The 23,899-nt window shown below is 37.2% G+C and overlaps 2 protein-coding genes across 2 annotated transcripts; one reads left to right on the top strand and one right to left on the bottom strand.

The window, feature by feature from the left end:
- The first annotated feature begins 14,532 nt into the window (after positions 1-14,532).
- LOC309507589 (F-box only protein 40) lies at positions 14,533-18,913 on the top strand. The gene is made up of 4 exons (XM_082181878.1): positions 14,533-14,746; positions 15,180-15,204; positions 15,338-17,182; positions 18,335-18,913. The coding sequence occupies exons 2-4, from the start codon at positions 15,202-15,204 to the stop codon at positions 18,551-18,553; spliced, it is 2,067 nt and encodes a 688-aa protein (XP_082038004.1). The 5' UTR covers positions 14,533-14,746; positions 15,180-15,201; the 3' UTR covers positions 18,554-18,913.
- A 151-nt stretch (positions 18,914-19,064) lies between these two features.
- On the bottom strand, positions 19,065-22,471 carry ttc36 (tetratricopeptide repeat domain 36). The gene is made up of 3 exons (XM_082181879.1): positions 22,316-22,471; positions 21,800-21,988; positions 19,065-20,181 (listed from the first exon to the last, which is right to left on the bottom strand). Exons 1-3 carry the CDS (start codon positions 22,419-22,421, stop codon positions 19,913-19,915), a joined length of 564 nt encoding a protein of 187 aa, XP_082038005.1. The 5' UTR covers positions 22,422-22,471; the 3' UTR covers positions 19,065-19,912.
- Between the last annotated feature and the right edge of the window lie 1,428 nt (positions 22,472-23,899).

Raw genomic sequence — 23,899 nt, 5'->3', positions numbered from 1 at the left:
TGATTCATAGGTTCACAGAGATCATCGACCCCCAGCGGCGAACCATTGAAATTTCGAAAGGTTTCAAAACAGTTATGACGCAATGAAGCCTCCTTTACTGAAATCACATGGCTTTGGCAGTTCCACTGCTACGAACCACTGATTCGAAACCAATGATTCGTAAAGGTTTCAAAGCTTCATGAAGCAGAGTTTCGAAATCGCCCATCACTACACTTACCTGCTTCCCATTGAGGTGTTGTGATTCCTGGATTCTACCATTTACTCCATGCTACATGCTACAGACAAGACGTCAAGTTATTCACTCCATCTACTCCAGTCAGGTATCATTTGTCTTGTCTATACTCACCTTTATTGCCATTTCTACCAGAAAGACTCGAGAGATAAAATGGTATAGCAAAAGCATATATTTATTAACAGCCCAGCAAGCAAATATTTGTAAAGTTCTTTGGCGTAGGTCCTGTCCGTAGCGCGCAATCCAAGGGTAGCGGAAACTGCATTTCCTGCCTGAAGATGAAGGCAGGGGCGCAGCCGACCCCCCGGAGGTATGGGAAGGCTGATGTAGGTGGGGAGGATGGAGGTAATTGCATGGAGGTAATAGCATCTGCGAACTCAGACAATTGTAAGTACCAATATTTTATACTGCACATGATTGGTTAGATGTGAAGGTAATAAGTGACGTAACAATTGAGTCTTCCAAGCAGAACTTACGCTAAAGCTTTCATTTCCCATCTCTAGTTTATTAAATACCTGTTTGGTTCAATAATCCTGTCTCTAGTCTGGTTTTTAGGTCAGCAGGATTTTGCCAAGTAAGATATGTTACTTGTCTAAATCTAAATCTTGTCATAATCTAAAACAACATTCCTGTCTGAAAATGTTGTCGTTGTTGATACTTTATTGATCCTTTACAGGAAATTACATCATTGTAGACGTTTTACCACTGACCAATTATCTTAGGAGTGCTCTTGCCAACTTCAACATGAAATAATAAGATACATATAACAATATATTTATAATGATATAAATAATTACCCTGTAGCTCCAAAATACAATCAAAGCGGGTAGCATGTGGATCAGGTACTTCAAGGGGCCATCTTAGCGGTTGTTATTGTATGGGAATGCTAACAGATACTGTAGCTCTCTTCAGGTATTATAAACCATATTGGTGCATACCCAGACATGCTGAATCAACAGCCATCACAGCCGCCAAAGTTATGTTTCGGAGTATTTTATGTGCTTCGCTCTGTTCAGATTGAAGTAACGCTCTTGGCCCGTGGCACTTACAATTTCATATTTTCTCTTTCAATGTGTGCTGTGGAACTGTGTTTGTGGGCTCCACAGTCACTTTTTGCTATTTTCTAACTTGAGATGACTTTGAAATAGTTGATTTTAGAATAAAATAACCTACAGCTGAGCCCAAAAGGGCTCAATGCCTCACAGCACTGGAGTGCAATCCCCTTTATCTATAGCAACTCAAGAGTTCCTATTTTAAAACACATCTAAATTCAAGGAAACCGATGCAAGGTGAAACACAGCTCATTTGAATTGTGGATGCGTCACTTTCAATATGCCTCTCCAGGTCTGGTTTAGCTGTATTTTGCGGGAAGATCAGCAAACCAGGAAACCATTTGTGTCAGTCTGATAAAGTGTCACAGGCACTTATGCTGAGGGTGGCTGATGTAGGCTGTGTACTCGCTCATTATTGTGGCGGATGCCCTTGGACTGCAGGTTGTTGAAATTAAGCATGGCATCCCATAGAACCCCAGGTAAAATCTATCTTGCAGAGACCTGCATATCTCTTCTGCCATCTGAGGTGAACCCAAACTTGCAGACTCCTGACCGGTAGATCCTGCTCCACGCAGCTGAAGGTGCAACAGGGAATTGAAGCGGCATCCATGCTGAGGCTGCTCAGTGAATACGTTTCTCTTCATTGCGGGAGACTTTGAGAGTAATGGGGCATGGTGGAGTCACGGCCCCATGGTGCCACAGTGGAGGGGGGTCTTCAACTTAGAAGTGGAAACGTGGGTCTTCTGTTACTAAAGAAAAAGAATTACCTTAGTAAGCCACCTTGCTAGTGTCTTCATCCACATCTATCTTTTTAGACAGCATCTTAATACAAATGCTGAAACATCCATCTTAGAATTCCCAGGCTGTTTTATGCTGGTATTAGTTGATAGCTGAGTAAGTCTGACCAGCATTGTCTTTCTGGTGAAGCTGGTTAACCAATAAAGCTTTGCGTATAGTTAGTTAGTATAGTAAGAACTATAGATAGTTCACCCAAAAATGAAATTTCTGTCATAAATTAGAACTTTCATAAAGAAGAAGACTTTCATTCATCTTCTAAATACAAATTAAGATATTTTTAATGATACGTGAAAGATGTCCGTCCTTTGAAAGTCCATTCAATCAAAGCTATGGCACTTCAAAGATCATAAATAATTTAAATGTTGCTAATCCATATAAATTGAGCAGATACATTTTCCGAAGATTTGATCGCTTTATAGATTTAGGCCTTTATTCACATATAAACATAGATCAATATACATTTACATAGAGCACATCAATTATGGTAAATATAAGTTAAACTGTACTTGCTTAACACACAAGAATAAACCTCAAATTTAAACTGAGTAGTTTGATGTTAGCTTGACAAAGCCTTATTGTAGTTTGAAAGTTTTACTAATAAAAGTCATTGAAAGTCAATAAAATGTTCTTAACGTTTTAACACATAGCTAGCTAGATTTAGCATGTTGCCAACATGATTTGACACATTGTTAACATGATTTACATTTTGTTATTATGTTTTTGCATGTTGCCAGGATTTTCTAGCATGGTTTAGCACTACAGTAATTTAGCCTGATGCTATCATGATGTTGGTAGCATGATTTAGCATACTGAAAAAGTGTATAGCATGTTTAACATGTTTCTAACATATTTTTAACAAGCTTCTATCACATTTTAGTACATTACTTAGCCTGTGATTTAGCTTATTGCTACCATGTTTTAGCACATTGCTACCATGATTTAGCTTGATGATAGCATGTATTAGTCTGTTTCAACATGGTACTAGCATGATTTAGCATATCACTAGCCTGTTTTAGGACATTACTAACATGTTTCTAGCATGTTTTAAGACAGCATGATAAGTACAAACTCTTGTCAGATGTAGCTTGAACAGCCTACTCAATACTCACATGTCTCTTCAGAAGTTATGTTGGAATAAACCACTTTATTCATATGGTATGAATAAATTCATATTCATTATGATTTTTTAATTAACTTTGTATGAAACATAAACATTTTTGTTAAAGGGAGGAACAGAAATCTCTCAGGTTTCATTAAAGGTGCTCTAAGTGATGCCAGGAGTGTTGACATTTGAATTGTTGTCAAACAAAACGGAGGCTAGCTAGACCCTCCCTCCTCCTCATCCCGTCTCCTCCCTCCTCCCCTCCCTTCCGGCATAAAGGAAAGTCAAAGTAGTCACTAAAAACAAAGTTAAGTTTTACTGATACTTCATTCAATGTGTAATGTCACCAAGCTAGATAAATGCTTTTATATATTGCAGAACAGAATGCAGAAAAAGAGAAACATTGTCTTAAAATCGTTTCGCCACCTGAGGTTATAACTATAACTATAGCTCCCATTCAAGGACGCAATAGCAAGATAACGTTAGCTTCGCGTTTCCCAGTGAGCATAAACAACGGCGGCGGCGTAAACAGATTTAGTCAAAGTTGTCAATAGCCTATAAATGAACATTCAAATCCATAACAAACAGTGGGTGAAAACAATCATTCACACAAATTGTCGCCCTACTGTGAATTTGCTTGATCATTTACAATAGAGATCGATCGCTAGCTGAAACATATATGTTGTATTCACCAAAGTTAACGCTGACTGCATAGTTCTAGCTAATTACATCCTTGTGTTGGTTTGGCGAACATGAACGTCAATTTAGAAAGAAAAATGGATTTATCTATTCTGCAAAAACAGAGCAACTGAATGTCGGATTGGAAGCCCTTCTGCCGGCGGAGTTCTCGCCACCTTTCGAGGGTTTTTCCGATGTAAATTCGGGACTTTGCGCGTTCCTTATCCTTGTCCCTTATCCTTGTTATTGCTCTTCTTTGCAATTTGTTCATCGGAACGTTGTCTCTTTATTCGTGTGTCGGCCATAATTCAAATTTCCCTCTTCATGCTTCTCTCTCCTCCACACACCCCCTTCATGTGCACGCGCACTAACCCCCAAACCACACCCCTCAAATACTTCTTGTCGGTGATTGGCTGGAGCACTGTTTGTTGTGTTTCGTGGTGCGGGTGAGCCCAGTTTGTTTTTGTTGCCGTTTGTGGAGCCTGTGGTGTCTAGAGAGACCGCGTTTTTTTACAGTGTGTTCAGGGGACAGGCAGCTAGCGGATAGTGAGGAGATGTTTGCTGTATGTGACAAAAAATGTTTTGGCCTAAAAAACGCGTGACATCACTTAGAGCACCTTTAAATGACTTGAGGGTGAGTAATTGACATGATTTTCACCTTTCACAGAACTAACCTTTAACCTACAGCATCCTAAACTCAACAAATGTACAACATATGACTTTGTACTGTATCTCCCAAAAAGGTTCAACACATATAATTATTGGGTGAAATGGTCCATTTTCAATTAAATAAACTGTTTCAAGGATACTTCAGTCCTAAATAAAATATTGTTCTAATGAACCTTTCCCTCGGACATGTTGTAAGGCATTCTGGGATAACCTAATCACAACATAACACGATACTGCATACAAGACAGAGTTGTTTTGGGCAGTACAACTAAAGCTCAAAAATGTTTTGTTCATGACTGGCAATTTTGAATAGTAGGCTACTATATGAATTTTTATGACTTAGAAAATATTACAGATGTCAAAGTCAGTTTATTGTCATTCATTCCTGTTCTGTATAAAAAAAAAACAAATTGAAGTGTATGTCATGAAGCCACGGTACAGATGCTTAACAGTAGAATAAATGCAGATGCTTCCACAGTTTACAATAATGCAGACAATACTGCATATGGACTGTCATATATATATATATATATATATGCAGGGTTGGGGAGTAACGGAATACATGTAACGGCGTTATGTAATCAGAATACAAAAATCCAGTAACTGTAATCCGTTACAGTTACGTCAAAAAACATAGTAATCAGATTATAGTTACATTTTGAAAAAAGGGGGAATACTTTCAGGATTACAATGGTTTCATTTAAAACTAAATAAATAAGTATTTTGGCATAATAACACTATATTAAGCGCTGCTTGATTATACAGTAGTTCCTGGTTCTGTTGCCAGTAATGACTCACGTGTGCCACGCGCTGGTGCGTGTGCAAATAACAGCTGACTACAATCTCCTCAGACGCAGATTGAATCACTGCTACTAGTAGAAACGATGCTGCCTGCGGATAAAATCGCTTTTAATTCATGGAAATTCCGCTGCTATTTTGTAGAAATTAGGAGAGTAGCTTTTTTAGTACCCAAAATGTCCTTTCTTATCTTTTCTCACGTAACGGGATGTTCGCTGTCTAGGTAACGTTGGGGAACTCCCACTGCCAACGCCCCAAGTTCAGTCAGGCAAATTAAGAAAGATCACGGCTTTAGTCAACATGTAGGCCTATTTTAAAATAAACTAATATGTAGATTGTGTAAAAAATGTAAATGTTGAGTTTTTATTTTTTTAGTTAAAAATTTGTTAAAAAATAAAACAAAATAATCTGTAATACCATACATTAGCCACTAGATGTCTGTATAGACCTTTACATAAATATATTTCAGGCATGTGTGTGTATATTTTGCAAATATTGTACACTGGACCAAATTCTTTAAAAAAAATATATATATTTCTTCTTGCTTGACTTTATTTATATATGTGACCTTGAAGTAATCCCAAAGTAATCAGTTACATTACTTTCATATTATAGTACTTGGATTACGTTACTGAATACTTTTTTTATGAAGTAATTTGTAACTGTAACGGAATACATTTTTAAAGTAACCCTCCCAAGCCTGTATATATGAAGAGTTCAGATGCAAAAGCCTCTAAATGCCATCTGAAATTTTCTTATAGAATGATCATTTTTATCAAGCTCGTATATTTAAATTCAATAATTTCACTCAAATGGCAATGAAGATTACCTATTAATTGTCATTTAAGTGAAATTACTGAACTTAAATACACAAGCTTGATAAAAATGATCATTCTATAAGAAAATCTCAGATGGCATTTAGAGGCTTTTGCATCTGAACTCTTCATATATATATATATATATATATATATATATATATATATATATATATATATATGCATTATTTTTTATCATTGCAAATAAAATACAAATGTACCTGAATGAATCGCTTCTTTCAAATATAAAAAAGGTTTTTATTATTCTGGCTTAAACAAAACATCACACAAGACCAATGAAATTCCTCAAAAAACACATGGGAAACAAACACCTTTGATGATCTCATATCACAGAGGCTAAAAAGGACTGGAAGCCGTATATTCGGCTCTTTGAGGTTCTTATGTGGAAAGAAAATCACTCTCTGTTCACTTCATAGCTGGTGTGATTGTGGGAACAGAGAGCTTGGAAATGTATTTGAGTGTGTGTCGGCTCTTAAAACAGAGCTGTTTTATGTTTTACGCACTGGATTCTATGTGTGAATTCATATTATTTTCTGGATTTATTAATTTATTTCAAAATGCATTAATGCACCGTTACTTGAGATAAACCTTTTCTATAATAGGCTAAATGTCCTGAATTAAAATTTGTTTAAAAAAATGTCGAGGTAGTGTAACTGTCCTGAAATAAATAAAAATATATATATATAAAAAAAAAATATCATTAAAAGGCTGAAAAAAAATCCTAAAGTTGTCATATGTGTAACATCACCAGTGAGAGTGCCCGGGATAACCATCAGAGGGCACTCCAACCCGAACAATCACCATACATCCACAAACTACATTTGCCATAATCCTTTGCCCAGACTAATCAGTCATTATCACATACACCTTTGTGTCATTACCTTGTTTAGCTCACCCCATAAGCCTGGTTTTCACATTAATTCCCGGCGAAGTCTTGTTTGGTGTCTCTACTGCAATTCTGAGCATTCTCTCTGTTCTTCCCGTGTTCTTGGTTTTTGATCTTTGCCTGTTTCTTGGATTCCCATTTTTGCCTGTGTCCCCTGCCTTTTTGTTTGTTTGTTTGTTTGGACTGCTTACTTTGTGTTTATGACCTATTGTCTGTTATCTCGATTACGTTTTTGGATTACCCTTTCAAAATAAACACTTCATTTGGATTCTCAACCTTCGTGTCTTGGAGCAGTTTGTGACAATATGGCATAATCTTATATATGTGACCCTGGATCACAAAACCAGTCACATGTCGCACGGGTATATTTGTGGCAGTAGCCAACAATACATTGTATGGGTCAAAATTATCGATTTTTCTTTCATTCCAAAAATCATTAGGATCATGTTCCATGAGGATATTTTGTACATTTCCTACCGTAAATATATAAAACATTTATTTTTTGTGAGTGAATGCAGCACAATCACGAACATAAATGGACAACTTTAAAGGCGATTTTCTCAATGTCCCTCAGATTCCAGATGTTCAATTAGTTGTATCTCGGCCAAATATTGTCCTATCATAACAAACCATACATCAATGGGAAGCTTATTTATTCAGCTTTCATATGATGTACACATCTTACAAAGAATTTACCCATGTGACTGGTTTTGTTGTCCAGGGTCACACACACACACACACACACACACACACACACACACACACACACACACACACACACACACACACACACACACACACACACACACATATATATATATATATATATATATATATATATACTTTATTTTACAGTGTCCTTGTTACACGTTACATGTAGTTTCTTTAGTAATTACTATAAATTATGCATAATTACATGCAACTTACCCTAAAACAAACCTAATCCTTACATAGTAAATACATGTAGTTAATTAATATTACTCAGTACCTAAAATTTATAATTACACTGTTACCTACAGTGGTAGCCTACCTACCTAAGGATACCTTAAAATGTAAGGGACTTATTTATTTATTTGACATTATGGTTACACAACTTAATGTCTTTTTAAATTAAATAATTTAAAAAAACAAAAACATTTATTGTATAAAACCATCATATTCAACGTAAATCTGAGTTCTCAACAAACATGCTTCTGAAAGAAAAAGAACTCAGATCCTGTAAAACTCAACTTTCATCTAGTTTAAGTGTGAGAGCAGAAGAGTTTACTCACTGTAGCCATCTGGATGCTGGTGTGCCCTTCTGTGCTAACTGCTGACAAACTACCCTCAAGATCCCGGAGCAGACACCAGACACCATACACCCACAAAACACCCTGCAGATTCAAGACCAGACACAATCACAGAAATGACAGCTCTTTGCTCTTGTCAGAAGGATTTGACACATGAAAAGTATTTAGAAAGATAAAGGTTAACACTCTACTGCATACTTGAACTCAAAACGAGAGATCCATTGCCAGTGGCGGAGCCAGAATAATTGCATAGGGTATGGCCAAGCAGGGGCCAGCAACCAGTCTGGGCTGCCACAGAAATCTTCATCATTCAAACATAAAAAAAAATGAGTTACCCCGGATTTCCACCAACTGCGGAACGGCTGTGGATCGGCTCCGCTGCGTGTCGGCTCCGTGCTCCGCCGTCCTTCAATACCCACCAGGTCCGGTGCTTGGACAGAGTCGGAAGGTAGCCGTTCCGCATCAGTGAAAATACACACATTGACTTTAATGGAAACCTATTGACTCCGCCGCCGTTCTGGAGCGGATCCGCAGCCGTTCCGCAGTTGGTGGAAATTGCCCGTGAGATTATAAATTACTGGACTGTTTAGTGCCTACAACACAAATGAATACAATTAATTGTAATTGCATTTGCCTTTTTTTTTCTCTTTTTAAAAAAAAACCCAATTCTGGTCAAGATTTAAAAAAAAATATCTCCGCCCCTGTGCATTGCAAGATTGTTCTTTCATATACTGTAACTGTCCACAAGATAAGTAGTGTATTGCATGAGTTTTGTTTACTAATCTATTTTGTTGTCCTCTTATATCAAGCTATAATCAAAATAAGCACTTAAAATGATAGAAAGACTTCATTAACTGCTTGAAGAAAATTCTGTCATCATTTACTCACCTTCATGTCGTTTCAAACCTGCAAGACTTTCGTTCCTCTTCGGAACACAAATGAAGATATTTTTAATAGAATCTGAGATATTGCTGTTCCTCCATTGACAGTCCACGCAACTACCAGTTTGACACTTCAAAAAGTTCATAAAGAGATTGTAAAACTAATCCATATGAATCGAGCAGTTTAGTCCAAATTTTCTGAAGAGACTTGATCGCTTTATATGATGATACTGATGATGGTTGAGGAGCAATCCCCTGATATGACTGTAAAGCGCTTTGGGTGTACAGTAGTACATATGAAAAGCGCTATATAAATGCCTCATTCATTCATTCATGAACAGATTTAATTTAGGCTTTTATTTATGTATAAACATTTATCAGCTTAACCGTCCCTGCTTGATGTGCAAAAACAAACCTCATTGGTTCTTGAAGCTCAGACGTGCTGAGTAACACGAAAATGAACCTCATTCCATTTACCATATCTGATGCTTTGATGAATGTTTATATGTAAGTAAAAGCCTAAATTCAATCTGTTTATTAGGCTATATAAAGCGATCAGAAAATGTGGACTAAACCGCTCATTATATTAGTTTAACCATCCCCTTATGAACGTTTTGAAATGTCAAAGTGCTAGTTACGTAGATTGTCAATGGAGGGACAGAAATCTGGAACGACATTAGGGTGAGTAAATGATGACTTGAAATGATTTTCATTTTTGGCTGAACTAATCCTTTAAAATAATTTAGAAAGTCATACAAAATATTTGTTGTATAATGCTGTCAAATTGTTGTCAAATTGTGTGTAAAATACACAAACTTGAAAACAGCAAAATACTGTATAGATATTTACAGATCAAAAAGCAGATGAAGCAGAGTAGTCTGTAGGAGTTGCTTTCTTTATATGGAGACGTAATATAAAGATAAAGTCGCCCACATATTTGCTTTTTTCAATTAGGTTAGATATCATAACATAAGATCTATAGCCTGTGATGTTAAGGGTAAATGAGAATACTTTCCACAGAAAGTGAGAACATTATTCTGCATGGTTGCAATCACTTTTAATAAAAGTGTCTACTATATTTGAGGGATTTTTATTTAAAAAATGTATTTAGACAGAATTAACTTTATAATGATGTATACAATTAAAATGAACTCAACACTTCTACAAGCACATCTTACACAAGGCTGTGACTCATTAGTCTGTCTATCACCAGACCAAGCTCAATCTTTTAAGATTGAACATTAGTCTGGGGAGTCTGCTCTGTATTTTCTACTGCACAAGAGGCGTGATCAACGGGCATAGTTCAAATGACTCTGTACGCAATTGGATAGTCCTTCAACCAATCAGACCAACGATCCGGGTGACGTACTTTGCAGCGAAAACTCCAGGCAGGAAACGTGTCAACAAACGTGTTGGTTTGTAGCATTGATCAGCGGTTTGCAGAAGCAGCAATGACATAGAGCGATTTTGCAGGTTGTGCAAAAAAACAAAAAAACATGAGTGGTATTTACACCCACTCGAGCGATTTGTTTGCTAAAATAAAGAAGCCTTTGAGCATCGTCGAGAGGTTAAAAGGAATTGAATTGACTGTTGTGTGAGAGCCAATAGCGTGCCAGGTGGATAAGCCAGTTTGTGATTGGTCCCCGCAGATTTGTAATGGAAGCAGGATAGAAGAATGTACAGGTTTCCAGCCTGAGCTGCAAGGTGAAATCAGATCGCCGGGGCTGGGTTTACCCAGTCTACAGACTCATGCCAGAACTCGGCCAAATGCTGTTTGACACAAGACAGCCAGAAGTAGCTGAAATTAACATTGGCAGTGACAGTAAAACACCAACAACCTTTATTCTTCTACAATCAAACAGGGGCAGTTTATCGGATAATGAAGACTTATTATCATGTTGCACAATATGACCTCAAAACACTTTTACAATAGCACAAAATTTGTAAACTAATACATTTTGACCTTTGCATCACATAGCTAACTCCATATTTATGTATTTTCTGACGTAGTGAAACTGAGACTCGTGAAACATAAGTCACGATAAAAGAGTTTAAAGACTCAAGTAAAATGGCATTGCTGCTTCAGCTTGCTTTTGTGGACACTATCGGTTAGGTTTAGGGTATGGTTTAGTATAGGCTACGTGGTTATTTTCAAAAGAAATTGAGTATTTTAGCGGCACTCACTGAATATTATGTTTCCAAACTGCCGATATACGCACAACATATTGACGTTCATCTGACTGTTTCAGACAAAACTGAATGCGCTTTTATCGCCACTCCCTGGATATTTCAGTTTGAATGTGGCGCGAAATGTCTAAGAAGCATATTATTTTGCAGAAATGTTGCCACAGGCAAGTTTTTTTTCTTTATTTTTTTTCTTCAATGGGCTGCATTTAGGTTCTTGCTGTGTGGTAGCAGCAGGGCCATTCCTCTCAGAACGTTAGTCTAACTAGGGAGAGAATTTAAATTCTGTAATTGTATTTTGCAAGAGACTTCAGGCAAATATCAATTATTCAGGCTTTGACATCTAATGCAAGAAATGTCAGGGCTCTTTTTAAATTGTGAGTATAGGAAGTACTTTAATAAGAGACATGGTTACTGCTCACAGTTTGTCATCAGAAGCAATACAGTCACTCGCTGCGAAATGACGCAGATTAGATTTAAAGGTGATATTTTAGTCTGTTGTTAAGTTCACTAATTTCACATAATTTCCTTAATTTTATAGTTGTTATTGATGCTTTCTAGCAATATGGTTCCGCTGTAAGGAGAGCATTGTTAACATCAACCAATAAAATAAATAAAAGTAAAATAAAATATGCCTAAATCTATTTTTTGTGTTTCACAGAAGAAATAAATTCTATTTGAAATTAGTTGAGGCATCAACATGTTTGCTATTGTAAGTCATCAAAAGGCTTCATGGCATGTAAAAGCTGACCATAGATGAAAAGGTGAATTTGGCTTTGAGTTCTTTGCAATGTTGTGCGTCCTTGTGAAGTGTCATCATACTTTTCAAATTCAATGCGTTCGGGTCCACAAATCAAGGTAGGATGCAAAGAGAATAAACAGATGAAGCCATCCTTCCACACCTTTCAAAACATACAAACACTATAATTCATTCCAAACAAGAAAAGATTACCAGGGTGCACTGCTGCTACTGGCATAAAGCCGAAGGTGAAATATGGAGCAAGGATAAATGGGGTGTGTTAAATAGACCATGTTTCCATCAGTTGGCCAAAGTGAACCGCGTGTGCCATCTCCCAGAATTCTGTTCAGTTCTCTTATCAGGAACAGGCCTCTTATCTCATAGCTCCATAACAGCAAACACACTCACACAAGAACAAGCGTACACACACACACACACACACACACACACACACACACACTGTTCTAACACCAATGCCGATGCTGAATTATCTTCATCAGTTTGTAGCTAGGTGACATTTGGTTGCTTTTTTGTCAATCAGAGATATAAACATGAATCTCATTGGCAGTATGAAAGCAAAGGCAAAAAGCGATGCTCAGATTTTATTAGTAAAAGTGTAAGTTGCAAATTTTCCAATGTTTAAATTTTACTTTTCCATACAAGCCTGATTATCCACCTAAAAAAAAAGAAGATTTTTAAAGGTCAAAAAGGATACCATATGGCTGCACCCAAGGAGCTCTAATAAACCTGGAGAAAGCGGTTGGATTTCCATTAATCTCAAATGGCAGTTGAAAGGCTATCATTCCTGAAAGCACGAGAGCTGGATGTTCCCTGAATGCTTTGAAGCAATTACTGTAATATAATGGATTTCTTGGGACACATGTTGTATCCATAATTTTTCATTCCAAAGCTATCAATGACCATCTAAGCAGAAAGATCATTTTTGCCAATTTAATATGACATTGGGTCAAAACAAACCAGTCAAACACTGACCCCATGAGTGCATCATTGTCAAAATTTTACATTTAAGAAGAGGTATCTCAAATCTGCAATTTCTGTTAAACTCATCTTTCATTGAGCTGCATGTAAAAGAGAGCTCTGACATTCAGCGCATACCCAATTTTAATGGGTTGATGCTTTTCCATTTGATGCGCTGACCTGCGGTCACGTCTTCCTCTTGCGACTGTAGCTGGTGCTCTAATCTGTTATTAGTCTGTCTAGTTGTAAAAACAGCTTTACTAATAACGCCTCATTTTCAATTTTACTCATTTTGTCCTGATTAAAACTTTCTTCATTAATGTAGCAAAATTAGACAAAGTTTTATGTCCCGGGGGAACCTATAAAATCCCTTTCCTCATTAAGTAGTATTAGCAGTTAAGACATCATTGCAAGGTGGCTTTAATTACTTTTTGACATTAATAACGTGAGACTGGATGCAGATTTGTTGTTGATGGGCTAAATTTATATGATCGTAAACACCTGCATACATGGGCCTTGTTTTCTTCTTCAGGTTGAATGAAAGTGAGAAACTCATCGACCAAAATTTTCATTGAGGCATCAGCAGTTTTCATTTTATTGACTGACTTCACTTCAGATCCGACATCTGATTAATTCGTTTTTATACTCCAAGGATGCTAATAAGGTCATTGTTGTTTTGTAGACACAACTAGTTTTTGGACATAATATTTAAAAAGCACTGAAATTATAAATCAAATAATACCACATTTTGAAAAAAATAAAAATAAATAATTCAATAAATAAATAAAACTAATTAGTGCGAGTTAAGTAATGTGAGTTAAATACATAATAATATGGTCAGATATATGTTCCTTGCATTCTAATGCTTCCTGCTCATTTCTTTATCCGTTCATAAGTATTAACACAACACAAGCAATATCTTCAGGCTAAAAATGTATCCTGTGATATTCCATAATCTACATCATAGGGCTGTACTGACACCTAGTGGACAATATGTTTAATATGATCATTATTTTGTGTTTTATAATTCAGCAACATATTGCTCAGAAGAGTGTATACAGTTATTGCAAAGGCATTGATTTTTTTTTATATTTTTTTTTTATATATTTGCTATTTATGGATATTAACCTCCTGTTATCAATTCACTCATATTTGCTCACCAATCCAAAACTCAATTGTTCAGTTATGTGTCAGTTCTCGTTATGTGGTAATTCATAGCTATTGATCATTCTTGACAATCAGTTTGCCCAACATACAAATGACAGTGATTGTGTGTGATGTAATGTACCTATGTTTCTCAAATGCTTAGTCTTACTTGCCTCTTTGTCTATTTATAACAGCTGAACACAGGAGAGGTATTTACAAGTGAACACACACACACACTGAAGTGAACACACACACTGCAAACGGTGGACACACACACACACGGAGCAGTGGGCAGCCAGTGTGGCACCCGGGGAGCGACTGGGGGTTAGGTGCCTTGCTCAAAGGCACCTCAGTCATTTCCTGCCGGTATTGAGAATCGAACCCGCAAACCTTCAGGTTATCAGACTGACTCTCTAACCATTAGGGCCACGACTTTAAAGAAACACAAGTTGTGCTAGCTTCATCAGGGGAGCCAGGGGTAAGTGAGGCTGACCTGTATTTATACTTGACACCCTTAACAATGACAAAGACGTCTATGAGTGTTACTGCTCTCTCTCAGAGAAGAATATTTTGCACATGTATTGTCATAACAATGGGTAAATGTACTGTTTTAAATTCAAAGGTTGTCTGATGCAGTGTTTGAAGGTGCATGGTTATTATGAACAGTTTTCTTAGGAATTTTGCTATTGTTTTATGGTCAAATAGCTCAAATGTTTAGGTTGTGCCCACTCATCTGGAAAGCGTCTGATATGTAAATATTTATTTGGTATTGTCTAAGAATTGTTTTTTCATGTGGTCTTATGTTGTGTCTAGTCTTGAAAGACAAGTCAATAATAGTCTAGACAGTAGCAACACTGAAACATTTCAGAAACTTGTTTACTTTCAGCGTATATTCCCTTGTCTCATTTCAGAGTCTTATTTTCAAACACAAGAATGGTAAGCTTCAAGTTTTAAAGTTGTCATACACTTCTGCTTTCAAACAAGCTAATGTTATGTATTAAACAATGCAAGTACAATAATGTGGTTATCTTGTTGGCCACAAATACATGTTTTGGATTGTCACCTTCAGGGCAAGAATAGGACCACCAGCTCAGGTCTTCATGCACACTGTGAAAAATGTCATAACCAGCACTGCACGATTCCTATAGACATCTCAACGTCATGTGTCTTCATTTCCTGCCGGCTGAAATGCGGTGCAGCCTTCCATCTTTGTAAAGAGGATGAGCATCGTCTTCTCTGCCCTATGGAAATTGTACACTGCCTCAACTCTGGGTATGGCTGTCCCATGACCATGACTCGTCAAAAAATTGCCCATCACCTAGAAGTGTGTCCTGCCAGTGTGATCACTTGTACCCTGGAATGGAACCGATGGCCTGTGAACGAGACCGATACCACCTTCTACAGAAATGCCGTCCAGGATCCAAACTGCATGAGTCAGTTAGACCTTGCTATGGCCCTTAGAGATCAGAAGCTTTTGTTTAGCTCAATTCAGATGAAGACACTCTTCCCTGAGTTGATAGACAAGATGGAGGAGCCTGAAGTTCAACTGGATGGAGCTGTTGGAGGTGTTGATCCAGAGCACTGGGAGTCTCCGAACTTACACCCAGAAGAAATGTTGGAGAATAGTATTAATGGGGAAGAAGGACAAGAACTAACCCAAGAAGAGAGGCTGGCCCTTGCTAAGAGTAAAGATGTGGCCTGCTTGGATAATTATGGGATGTGGGAGAGAATGTTTGTGAAGGAGAAGGAAGGATGCAAGCAAACTGTGAAGAATTTAGATGATAAAAGTTGTCTGATTAAGGATAAGGAAGACCCTAAAGTGACCCCTCAGAATTCCCACGATGACATTTCCAGAACAGGTTTAGCTCCTTGGCAAGATGGCGTTCTTGAGAGACTCGGTAAAGAAGTCAACGTGGCAGAGTATAATATGTATCTGGTGCACAACGGATGCATGCTTATCAACTTTGGTCAGCTGGCTGCTTGCACACCTAAAGAGAAAGATTTTGTTTATGGTAATTTAGAGCCCATTGCAGTTCAAACCATACACTCTTTCAACTTTCCAACCAGCTACAGAGCCAAGCGTAGCCACCTCAAGGATCCATCAAAGATGGTTAAGAAGACACACCAGAATGTGGATACATCTGATTTAGGCATTGGTATTGAAGAGCTCCCAAAGGCGAATGAGATAGAGGCAACACTGCTGTGTGCACTAGAAAGAGAACTAAAAGGTCATCAGATATGCGAGTCTGTTGGAATCGACGGGCTATATGTTGATTGTGGCACCCAGACCTATGACTTTCATTCTGCTCCATTCAAAAGTGATGCATCTTTGGCCGATGTTGTTGAGGACCAGCTGCAAAACCTACATGTGCAGATTCAGACCGAATGTGTGACTAGGAGACACAACAAATCCTGCTCAGCCTTTACTTACCTGTGCTGTCATGCCTTCAGGCGTGATGAATACCCCTGGCATTTTAAGAACGTGCATGGAGACATTCAGTCATGTCTTACAGGCTGGTTTTTACAGCGGTGCCCACTGGCTTACCTTGGTTGCACCTTCAGCCAGAAGAAATTTCGACCATCTAAATATCAGGCTACAGTGAGCTATGACACAGATCTTAGCACTTTCATCTTACAACCAGAGGTGGCACCATCCCTTTACAAAGGAGTAAGAATCGCTAACAGTGAACGCAAACGAGCAAGGAATTTGGATTCTCTGAGCAGACTTCCTTTTGAGCTTTTACAACACATTGTGAGTTACCTGGATAGTGTGTCTTTGGGTCGTCTATCTCAAGTTTCCGAGTTAATGAGGGAGGTGTGCAGCACTGTTCTTCAGCAAAAGGGTATGGTGTACCTCAAATGGGAGAAAAAGACATACTCTCATGGTGGATTCACCTGGAGGGCCCGGAAAAAGGTAAATGCCTTGCTCATATCATCAGTCAATACTCTTCAACTAATTCCTCGAAGAGTTCAAAAGCATAAAAAAATCTTTAAGCTGCTTTACACCATAAACCCAGCAAACAAAGAACGTTCCCCAAACATTAGTGCATGGTTCCGCTTTGGTTATTTCTTCCAAAACTTCCAAGTTCAAAACTTTCTAGGAACGTTCATTTTAGATTTTATTTTATAACCTCAAAATAAAGCATTGCTGGTATTTTGTGTGTGTGTGTGTGTGTGTGTGTGTGTGTATGTGCAATAACCTAATAAGAACATATACACAACATTCTCTAAGGGATATATTAAGGTTTTATTTATGATTCATGCACTGTATTCCAGTTCATGTGAGTTATAGCTTATGTGAGGAAGTCATATTATTATCAATATTGTTTAATTTTGTATTATGCATTCAATTATTCATAAAAAAGATTCCCATAAGTGTCAAAATCATGTGCACAGTCACAAACCAATATGAAAAAAAAGAAAACAATCTTTCCATCCCTGTCTAATTTTATTCCAGGAACATTAGCGGTGTTGCAAGGCACGATAAACATTCTAAGTACGTTGGAGCTCTGTTATCTATTCTCTGAAGCATGGGGGTCATTTTACTCTCTCTGGCTCCATGTCAGTCAGCTATACACTGGTAAAGGTTTGATTTTGGATGACAGGTGGTCACTCTCTCTCTCTTAGCTCATTGTTTTGGAAGCAATTGATCTCAGCGTTTAACCAGTAGGGGGGTGTAACCTGCACTGTGGAAAGCCAATGAGAATAGCACTGTGGAATACTGATCACCATATTGATATGTTCATAAAAGGCACTGGATAGGCGCATATATTTAGCCTTTGTAATTTCAATAAAAAACAACATTACTTAAAGTGACAAACACTTATTTTTTAACAGTACCATAGTTGTATCATGTAACATCTTTTGTGTGTGGGTGTGGGGAGTTTTGCCTGAAAAGTATATAAAAAAATAAAATAAAAAAAGCAATTTGGTTGGATTTCTTTTAATGCAATGACGTAAGTGATGCTTAAGTGTCGAAATACTTTTAAGACCATAGTTTTCAGTCATTACAAAGCCTTACTGAAATTTCACTGATTTATATGGGACCCTTCTCATCTCCATGTAGGTATGGGAGTTTAGCAGTGTGTTCTCTCCAGTGGATAAATGGTGCTTTGAAGACATGCCCTCTATGGCAGAGCACCTGAAGGTCTGTCCTTTCTATGAGAAGGAGATTCGAAGTGAACCTGTGGCATTACCCAGCATGACAGATCTCCAGGAGAGAAGAGGAGAGTTTCAGACTCTAGTCAATAGTGTCCTCACTACTGTCAAGGCACACAGAGAATAAGAGACGGCTGTGTGGCGCAAGCTGTGGATGTATAATAAAAGCATGCTGCATGCACTGACCTCATCATATTTTTGTAGATAAAATTGTTATAGTCAATTGTTATAGTCAAAGGGACAATTCACTCAAAAAAAATTAAATAAAAATAATTATAATAATAATTTTTCATCATTTACTGATAATCATTCTGTCATCTTTTACTCTCACACTCATGTCAGAGATGATATTTTGAGAAATTACTATTATTATTATTTGTCTATACACTGAAAGTCAATGATATCAAAACTGTTTGGTTATTAACATTCTTCAAAATAATTCATTCTGTATTGTGCAGAGAAATAAAGCCATAGAAGTCTGGAACAACATGAGGGTGAGTAAATGATGCAGATTTTTTTTTTTTTTTTTTTTTTTTTTGGTGGACTATCCAGACAGATCTTTGCTGACCTCTACTGGCTAAAAAAAAAAAAACACATTGTCATAAAGGCTACAAAATAACCGTAATACTACAAATGCATTTACAGTGGGATTGTGAAAAAGCTTTTATTTTGAATTCAGTACCTTTGTTTCATTACAAATTATACTATCATAATATAATAAGTTTACATAAAATTAACATGACAATCAGAATGTCTTTGGTTTGTCCTACATTCGGTTTAATGACAGGAGCACTCGAGTGTGTGTAAAATTAGATGCTAACATTTTACAAAAAGGTCTCATTTATTAATATATTAACTAACATGAACTGACTATGAGCAATATAATTTTACAGCACTTATTAATCTTTGTTAATGTTGGTTAATAAAAATACAACTGGTCACTGTTTGTTCACAGTGCATTAACTAACATAAACAAATACAATTTTTGATTTAACAAATGCTGTAAAAGTACTGTTTACTAGTAGTTCATGTAAACTAATGTAGTTGACTAACGTTAACAAATGTGTTATTGTAAAGCTTTACCAATCTGATCATCTTTTTTTTAGCATGATTTGAGAATCAGTAGAAAGGAATCACTTATTTGATTAGTGATCTTAAATATTTCATCATTTTATGTTATAACTGTTTTAATTTTTTTAAGTTTATTTTCATTATAAAGACATAAATTCCCATCATAAAGTTTATTCATCTCTTCCTCCATGCAGTGCTCTCATAATTTTAGGTGTTTCAAAATCCTGAAAGATTTTTCTCATTAGTCATATATATGCTGTATTTTAGACACAGAAATATTTTTATTTTTTGCATTCCCCACATCCCCCAAAGTGACAGTCACCTGAAAAAGCTTTAATCAAGTCAAAGTTAATAAACAAATGCCTTTGTTTCAATACAATGAATATACAGTATTTATGAATATGTTGCTAAATCTCTATTGCATCTCTGACACTTCTGGGTTGCGTAGTTTATTGATGACCTCTGACAGCATGCGGTTACATAGGGCAGCGTAGGGGTTCAGGATCACAGCCTGCTGCTTGGCAAACTCACTGCCTAGAGCCGCTGCTCTCTCAAAGTCCACCCGAGCCTCCTCATCACGACCCGACAACCTGAGAAGAAGCCCGTGCTGGACCAGAGCCTGGCAGGCCGATCGCCCAACGCCGCCGCTGAGAGTGATGGCACGCTCCAGATCTTCAACTGCACCTGAGATAGATTATAGATCAGTTAAGTGAGATTTCTTGCATGAAACCCAAAATTACCCCCTGGTTTCACAGACAAGGCTTAAGCCTAGTCCCAGAATAAAATGTTTGAGCTGTTTTATCTGAAAGCAACTTATCTTATATGTCAGTGCCATAGTTTTGTCTCAAGATGCACATCAGTAGTGTTTTTTCTAAGGCACGTTTATGAAAATGTCCCAAATGAACTAAGGCCTAATCCTGAATTAATCCAACGCTATCTCACGACCATTTCATTCGAATTCGTACGAGTGAGTAAAAGGTGGCTAATTCGTACAAATTCGTACAACCTCACTCGTACGAATTTGGATGATATGTCTAAACCCCAGTGATGGGTAGGTTTAGGGGCAGGGCCATGGGTAGGTCATTCGTACGAATTCATACGAAATGGGCAACTCGTAAAATATGTACGATTTAGAATTTTCTTTACAAGTGAGGTCGTATGAATGTGTACGAATTAGCCACCTTGTAAAATTCATACGAATTGCTGTGAGATCAGGTTGGCTTAATCTAAGCATAAACCAGGCCTAAATCTTTTATATGGAAGCTTACTTCTGCCACAGAATAATTAATTAATAAAAAAAGACAACTTTGACTTTTTATATCATGCAAATCTGACTTTTACCCTCCAAATTAAAGAGATAAAAACAGAGAATTGCAAGATGTTAACCCCCATTTTATAAATAAAAGTCAAAATTGTGCAGGTAATTGTTGCAATTACTTTTTTTTATTACATGATGGAAACAAGCTTAAACATTTAAAAACCCAGTCTTATTGGTGGGAAAAAGTGAGTATAACACGTGAAACAATGTGTATCTGGCAATGTTTTATTATGTTGAAAGTTGTATGTATGGCTGCAGTTCTGAAACAAAATGTCTGGTAGTGGCTCTAAAAGGTCAAAAATAAAGGTTCCTAAAGGTGGTTATCGCAGCAATGCCATAGAAGAGCAATTTTTGGTTCTCAAAAGAACCTTTTAGTGAACAGTTCTTAAAAAGAACCATTTGTTATTAGTGTGAAGAACATTTTAAAAATCTAAAGAACCTTTTGTGGAATGGAAAGTTTCCATGGATGTTAAATGATCTTTACGGATCCATCAATGTCAATAAAGAACCTTTATTTTTAAGAGTGACTAAACGTAAAAAAAAAAACACATTTGGTGAAGCAACCAAGCCATTTTAGCTGGCTTGTACAAGTCTTTGAACTCTATCATGACTCGCTTTTCACGAGACTCGAGCAAGTTTACTATGTCAGAAAAGCTATATGGATTTAGTTAGGTGATGTGAATGTCATGATGTATTAGTTTACCAATCATGCACTGTACTATGAAAAGTGCTTTGAGGTCATAACATTGTCAAGTATTGTGCATGGAACTGCATGAAAATAAGTCTTAATTAATTGATAATCTGCCTCTGTAGGCAAGTAATGATTTGTGTGAACAGGAATAAAAGTTGTTGTTTTACTGCCACTAGTGTGCTGTACTTAGAATGTATTTCCTTGATGGTCTCTAAGTTTTTTTTTAAAAAGTAGAAATTAAAGTTGGAAAACTTTCCAGCCGATTCTGGGTGAGAGAGGAAGAGGCGTATCACCTTTCGTATCTCCCTGCAGGCGTCTGGTCTGGGCTCGGTTGTTGTAGGCAGAAGCCCTTTGAGGAAGGATTGTGATGGCCTGGTTAAAATGCTGAAGAGAAGCGAGCAGGTCTCCAGACTCGGCAGCTGAAACTCCCTGCAGTTCCAGATCTTTCACCTGTTTCACTAGCTCTGGCTCAAAAGCACTGTCTATAGATAGAAATGAAAGAAATGCATAGAAGTGTTCACATTCAAACTAATCTTTGTAGCATTTGAAACTTTCAAGTATGAAAGAAGTGATTTATGTCCAAAAGTAAATCTATCTATCTATCTATCTATCTATCTATCTATCTATCTATCTATCTATCTATCTATCTATCTATCTATCTATCTATCTATCTATCTATCTATCTATCTATCTATCTATCTATCTATCTATCTATCTATCTATCTATCTATCACAATGTAACATTAAGTGAGAGACTGTTGTTTATCATTATTAGTCATTTATCCTCTGATTATGGATCTTCATCTTACCATCATCTATTAGATCATCTTCTTGATTTAATCCAGGTATATCTCCAAAAGGGCTGGTAGGGTTAAAGATGGCCTGTAAAACGGCTCTGTCATGAGCTGATGCCATTTCCTCCCAGTGAGTGGACCAAGATCCAAAATGAGAGGATTTTTAAAGAAAAAGAGGAGTTCCCTGCAAAACACTTTCCAGCACTCCGCACTAGCCAATCAGAAGAGGGGGTGGAAGCAGGACTTTGAAATGGTCTGTGTTTGATTAAGTCTGTGGGATGTTAAGGATATAAAAGCCTGACATACATACTGCTCTGTCTAAGTCATTGTGTGTAGCACCTTCAGACTTTTCTACAAACTGGCAAGCTAAGACAATTCTTTGTAAAACTGCATAGCCTACGACTTAAAGGGATAGTTCATCCAAAAAATAATAAAACTCTGTCATCATTTACTCACAATCAAGTTGAATTTCTTTAACTGAATTCTTGAATTTCTTTCTTCTGCTGAACTCAAAATAAAATATTTTGAAAAATGTCGGTAACCAAGTTGATGGGACCCATTCATCATCATCATCATCATCACACTTTAAAAACAGATAAAACAAAAACATTAGGAAAAACTTCATAAAAAATCAAGGCATTGCAAAAATACAATAATACCAATGTCTCCACAACTTGGACTGATAAAGTGTATACTGACATTTATACTGTATTTGATAAGCCCACAATAATCTTATTTTTGGAAACATTTAGCCAGCAGATAAATGTATACATAAGATTTCATAACACATCTTGAAAAGTATTAACCCCTGCACTCTATATAGAACATCTGTTTAGAAGCTGTTGAAGACCAGCACTACTAGGACTAAAAATCTTAAAGGGATACTTCAGGATTTAGCATTAAGCTTTGTATTAGTAGAAAACCTGTAGTATTTTCGAATTACCGTGCTTTCCACCCTCATATCCCCCTGAGATGAGAGATTTATGTATTTTTTGTCTAGAAAAAATCCTCAGATGACGCAAAAATCGTCATTTTGCGTCATCGGACGATTTTTTGGCCAGAGGCTAAAGACTACAGCCAGTAGGAGGGGCTGTCCCGCATGTGTTCAACCCACCCATAGGAGGTGTGATCTCACTCACAGAATGTACACATAGTTTCAGCCATCTTTCTTTGGAAGCTAAGCTCGCAGGCTCTTGTTCTGAGGAGAAAGCTGAGTTGTAGGAGAAAGCTGAGTATTAGGGGTTACCATCCTCTTTTTCCCGGACATGTCCGGCCGTCGAGATCGTCCAAAAGGTCCGGGATTCGGCTTTTGCTTTCTGCAGTCGCCATTCATTGTTTACATGCACACCTTTTGTTTCAATCTAACTGAATTCATTCCGATTGGTGAATCTGAATGTAGTGTTTACATGAACGCTAAACAAGTGATCGGTCGATGTGCGTTTTAACATTGCTAAGAAAATTCCCGTTCCTCCGTGAGAGATATGAGACCGGCTCATCAGTAATCACGCCACCGGCCTCGCGCCATTCTCCCGCGCCCCTCAGCCTCGTCCTGCTCGCCACAGTAAACATAATGAATGGCGACTGTAGAACGCAAAAGCC

The sequence above is a fragment of the Leuciscus leuciscus genome (assembly GCF_965113295.1).
Source record: "Leuciscus leuciscus genome assembly, chromosome: 10".
Taxonomy (NCBI): domain Eukaryota; kingdom Metazoa; phylum Chordata; class Actinopteri; order Cypriniformes; family Leuciscidae; genus Leuciscus; species Leuciscus leuciscus.
The sequence above is the reverse complement of the archived record's forward strand: the minus strand, read 5'-3'. Positions and strand labels throughout refer to the sequence as shown.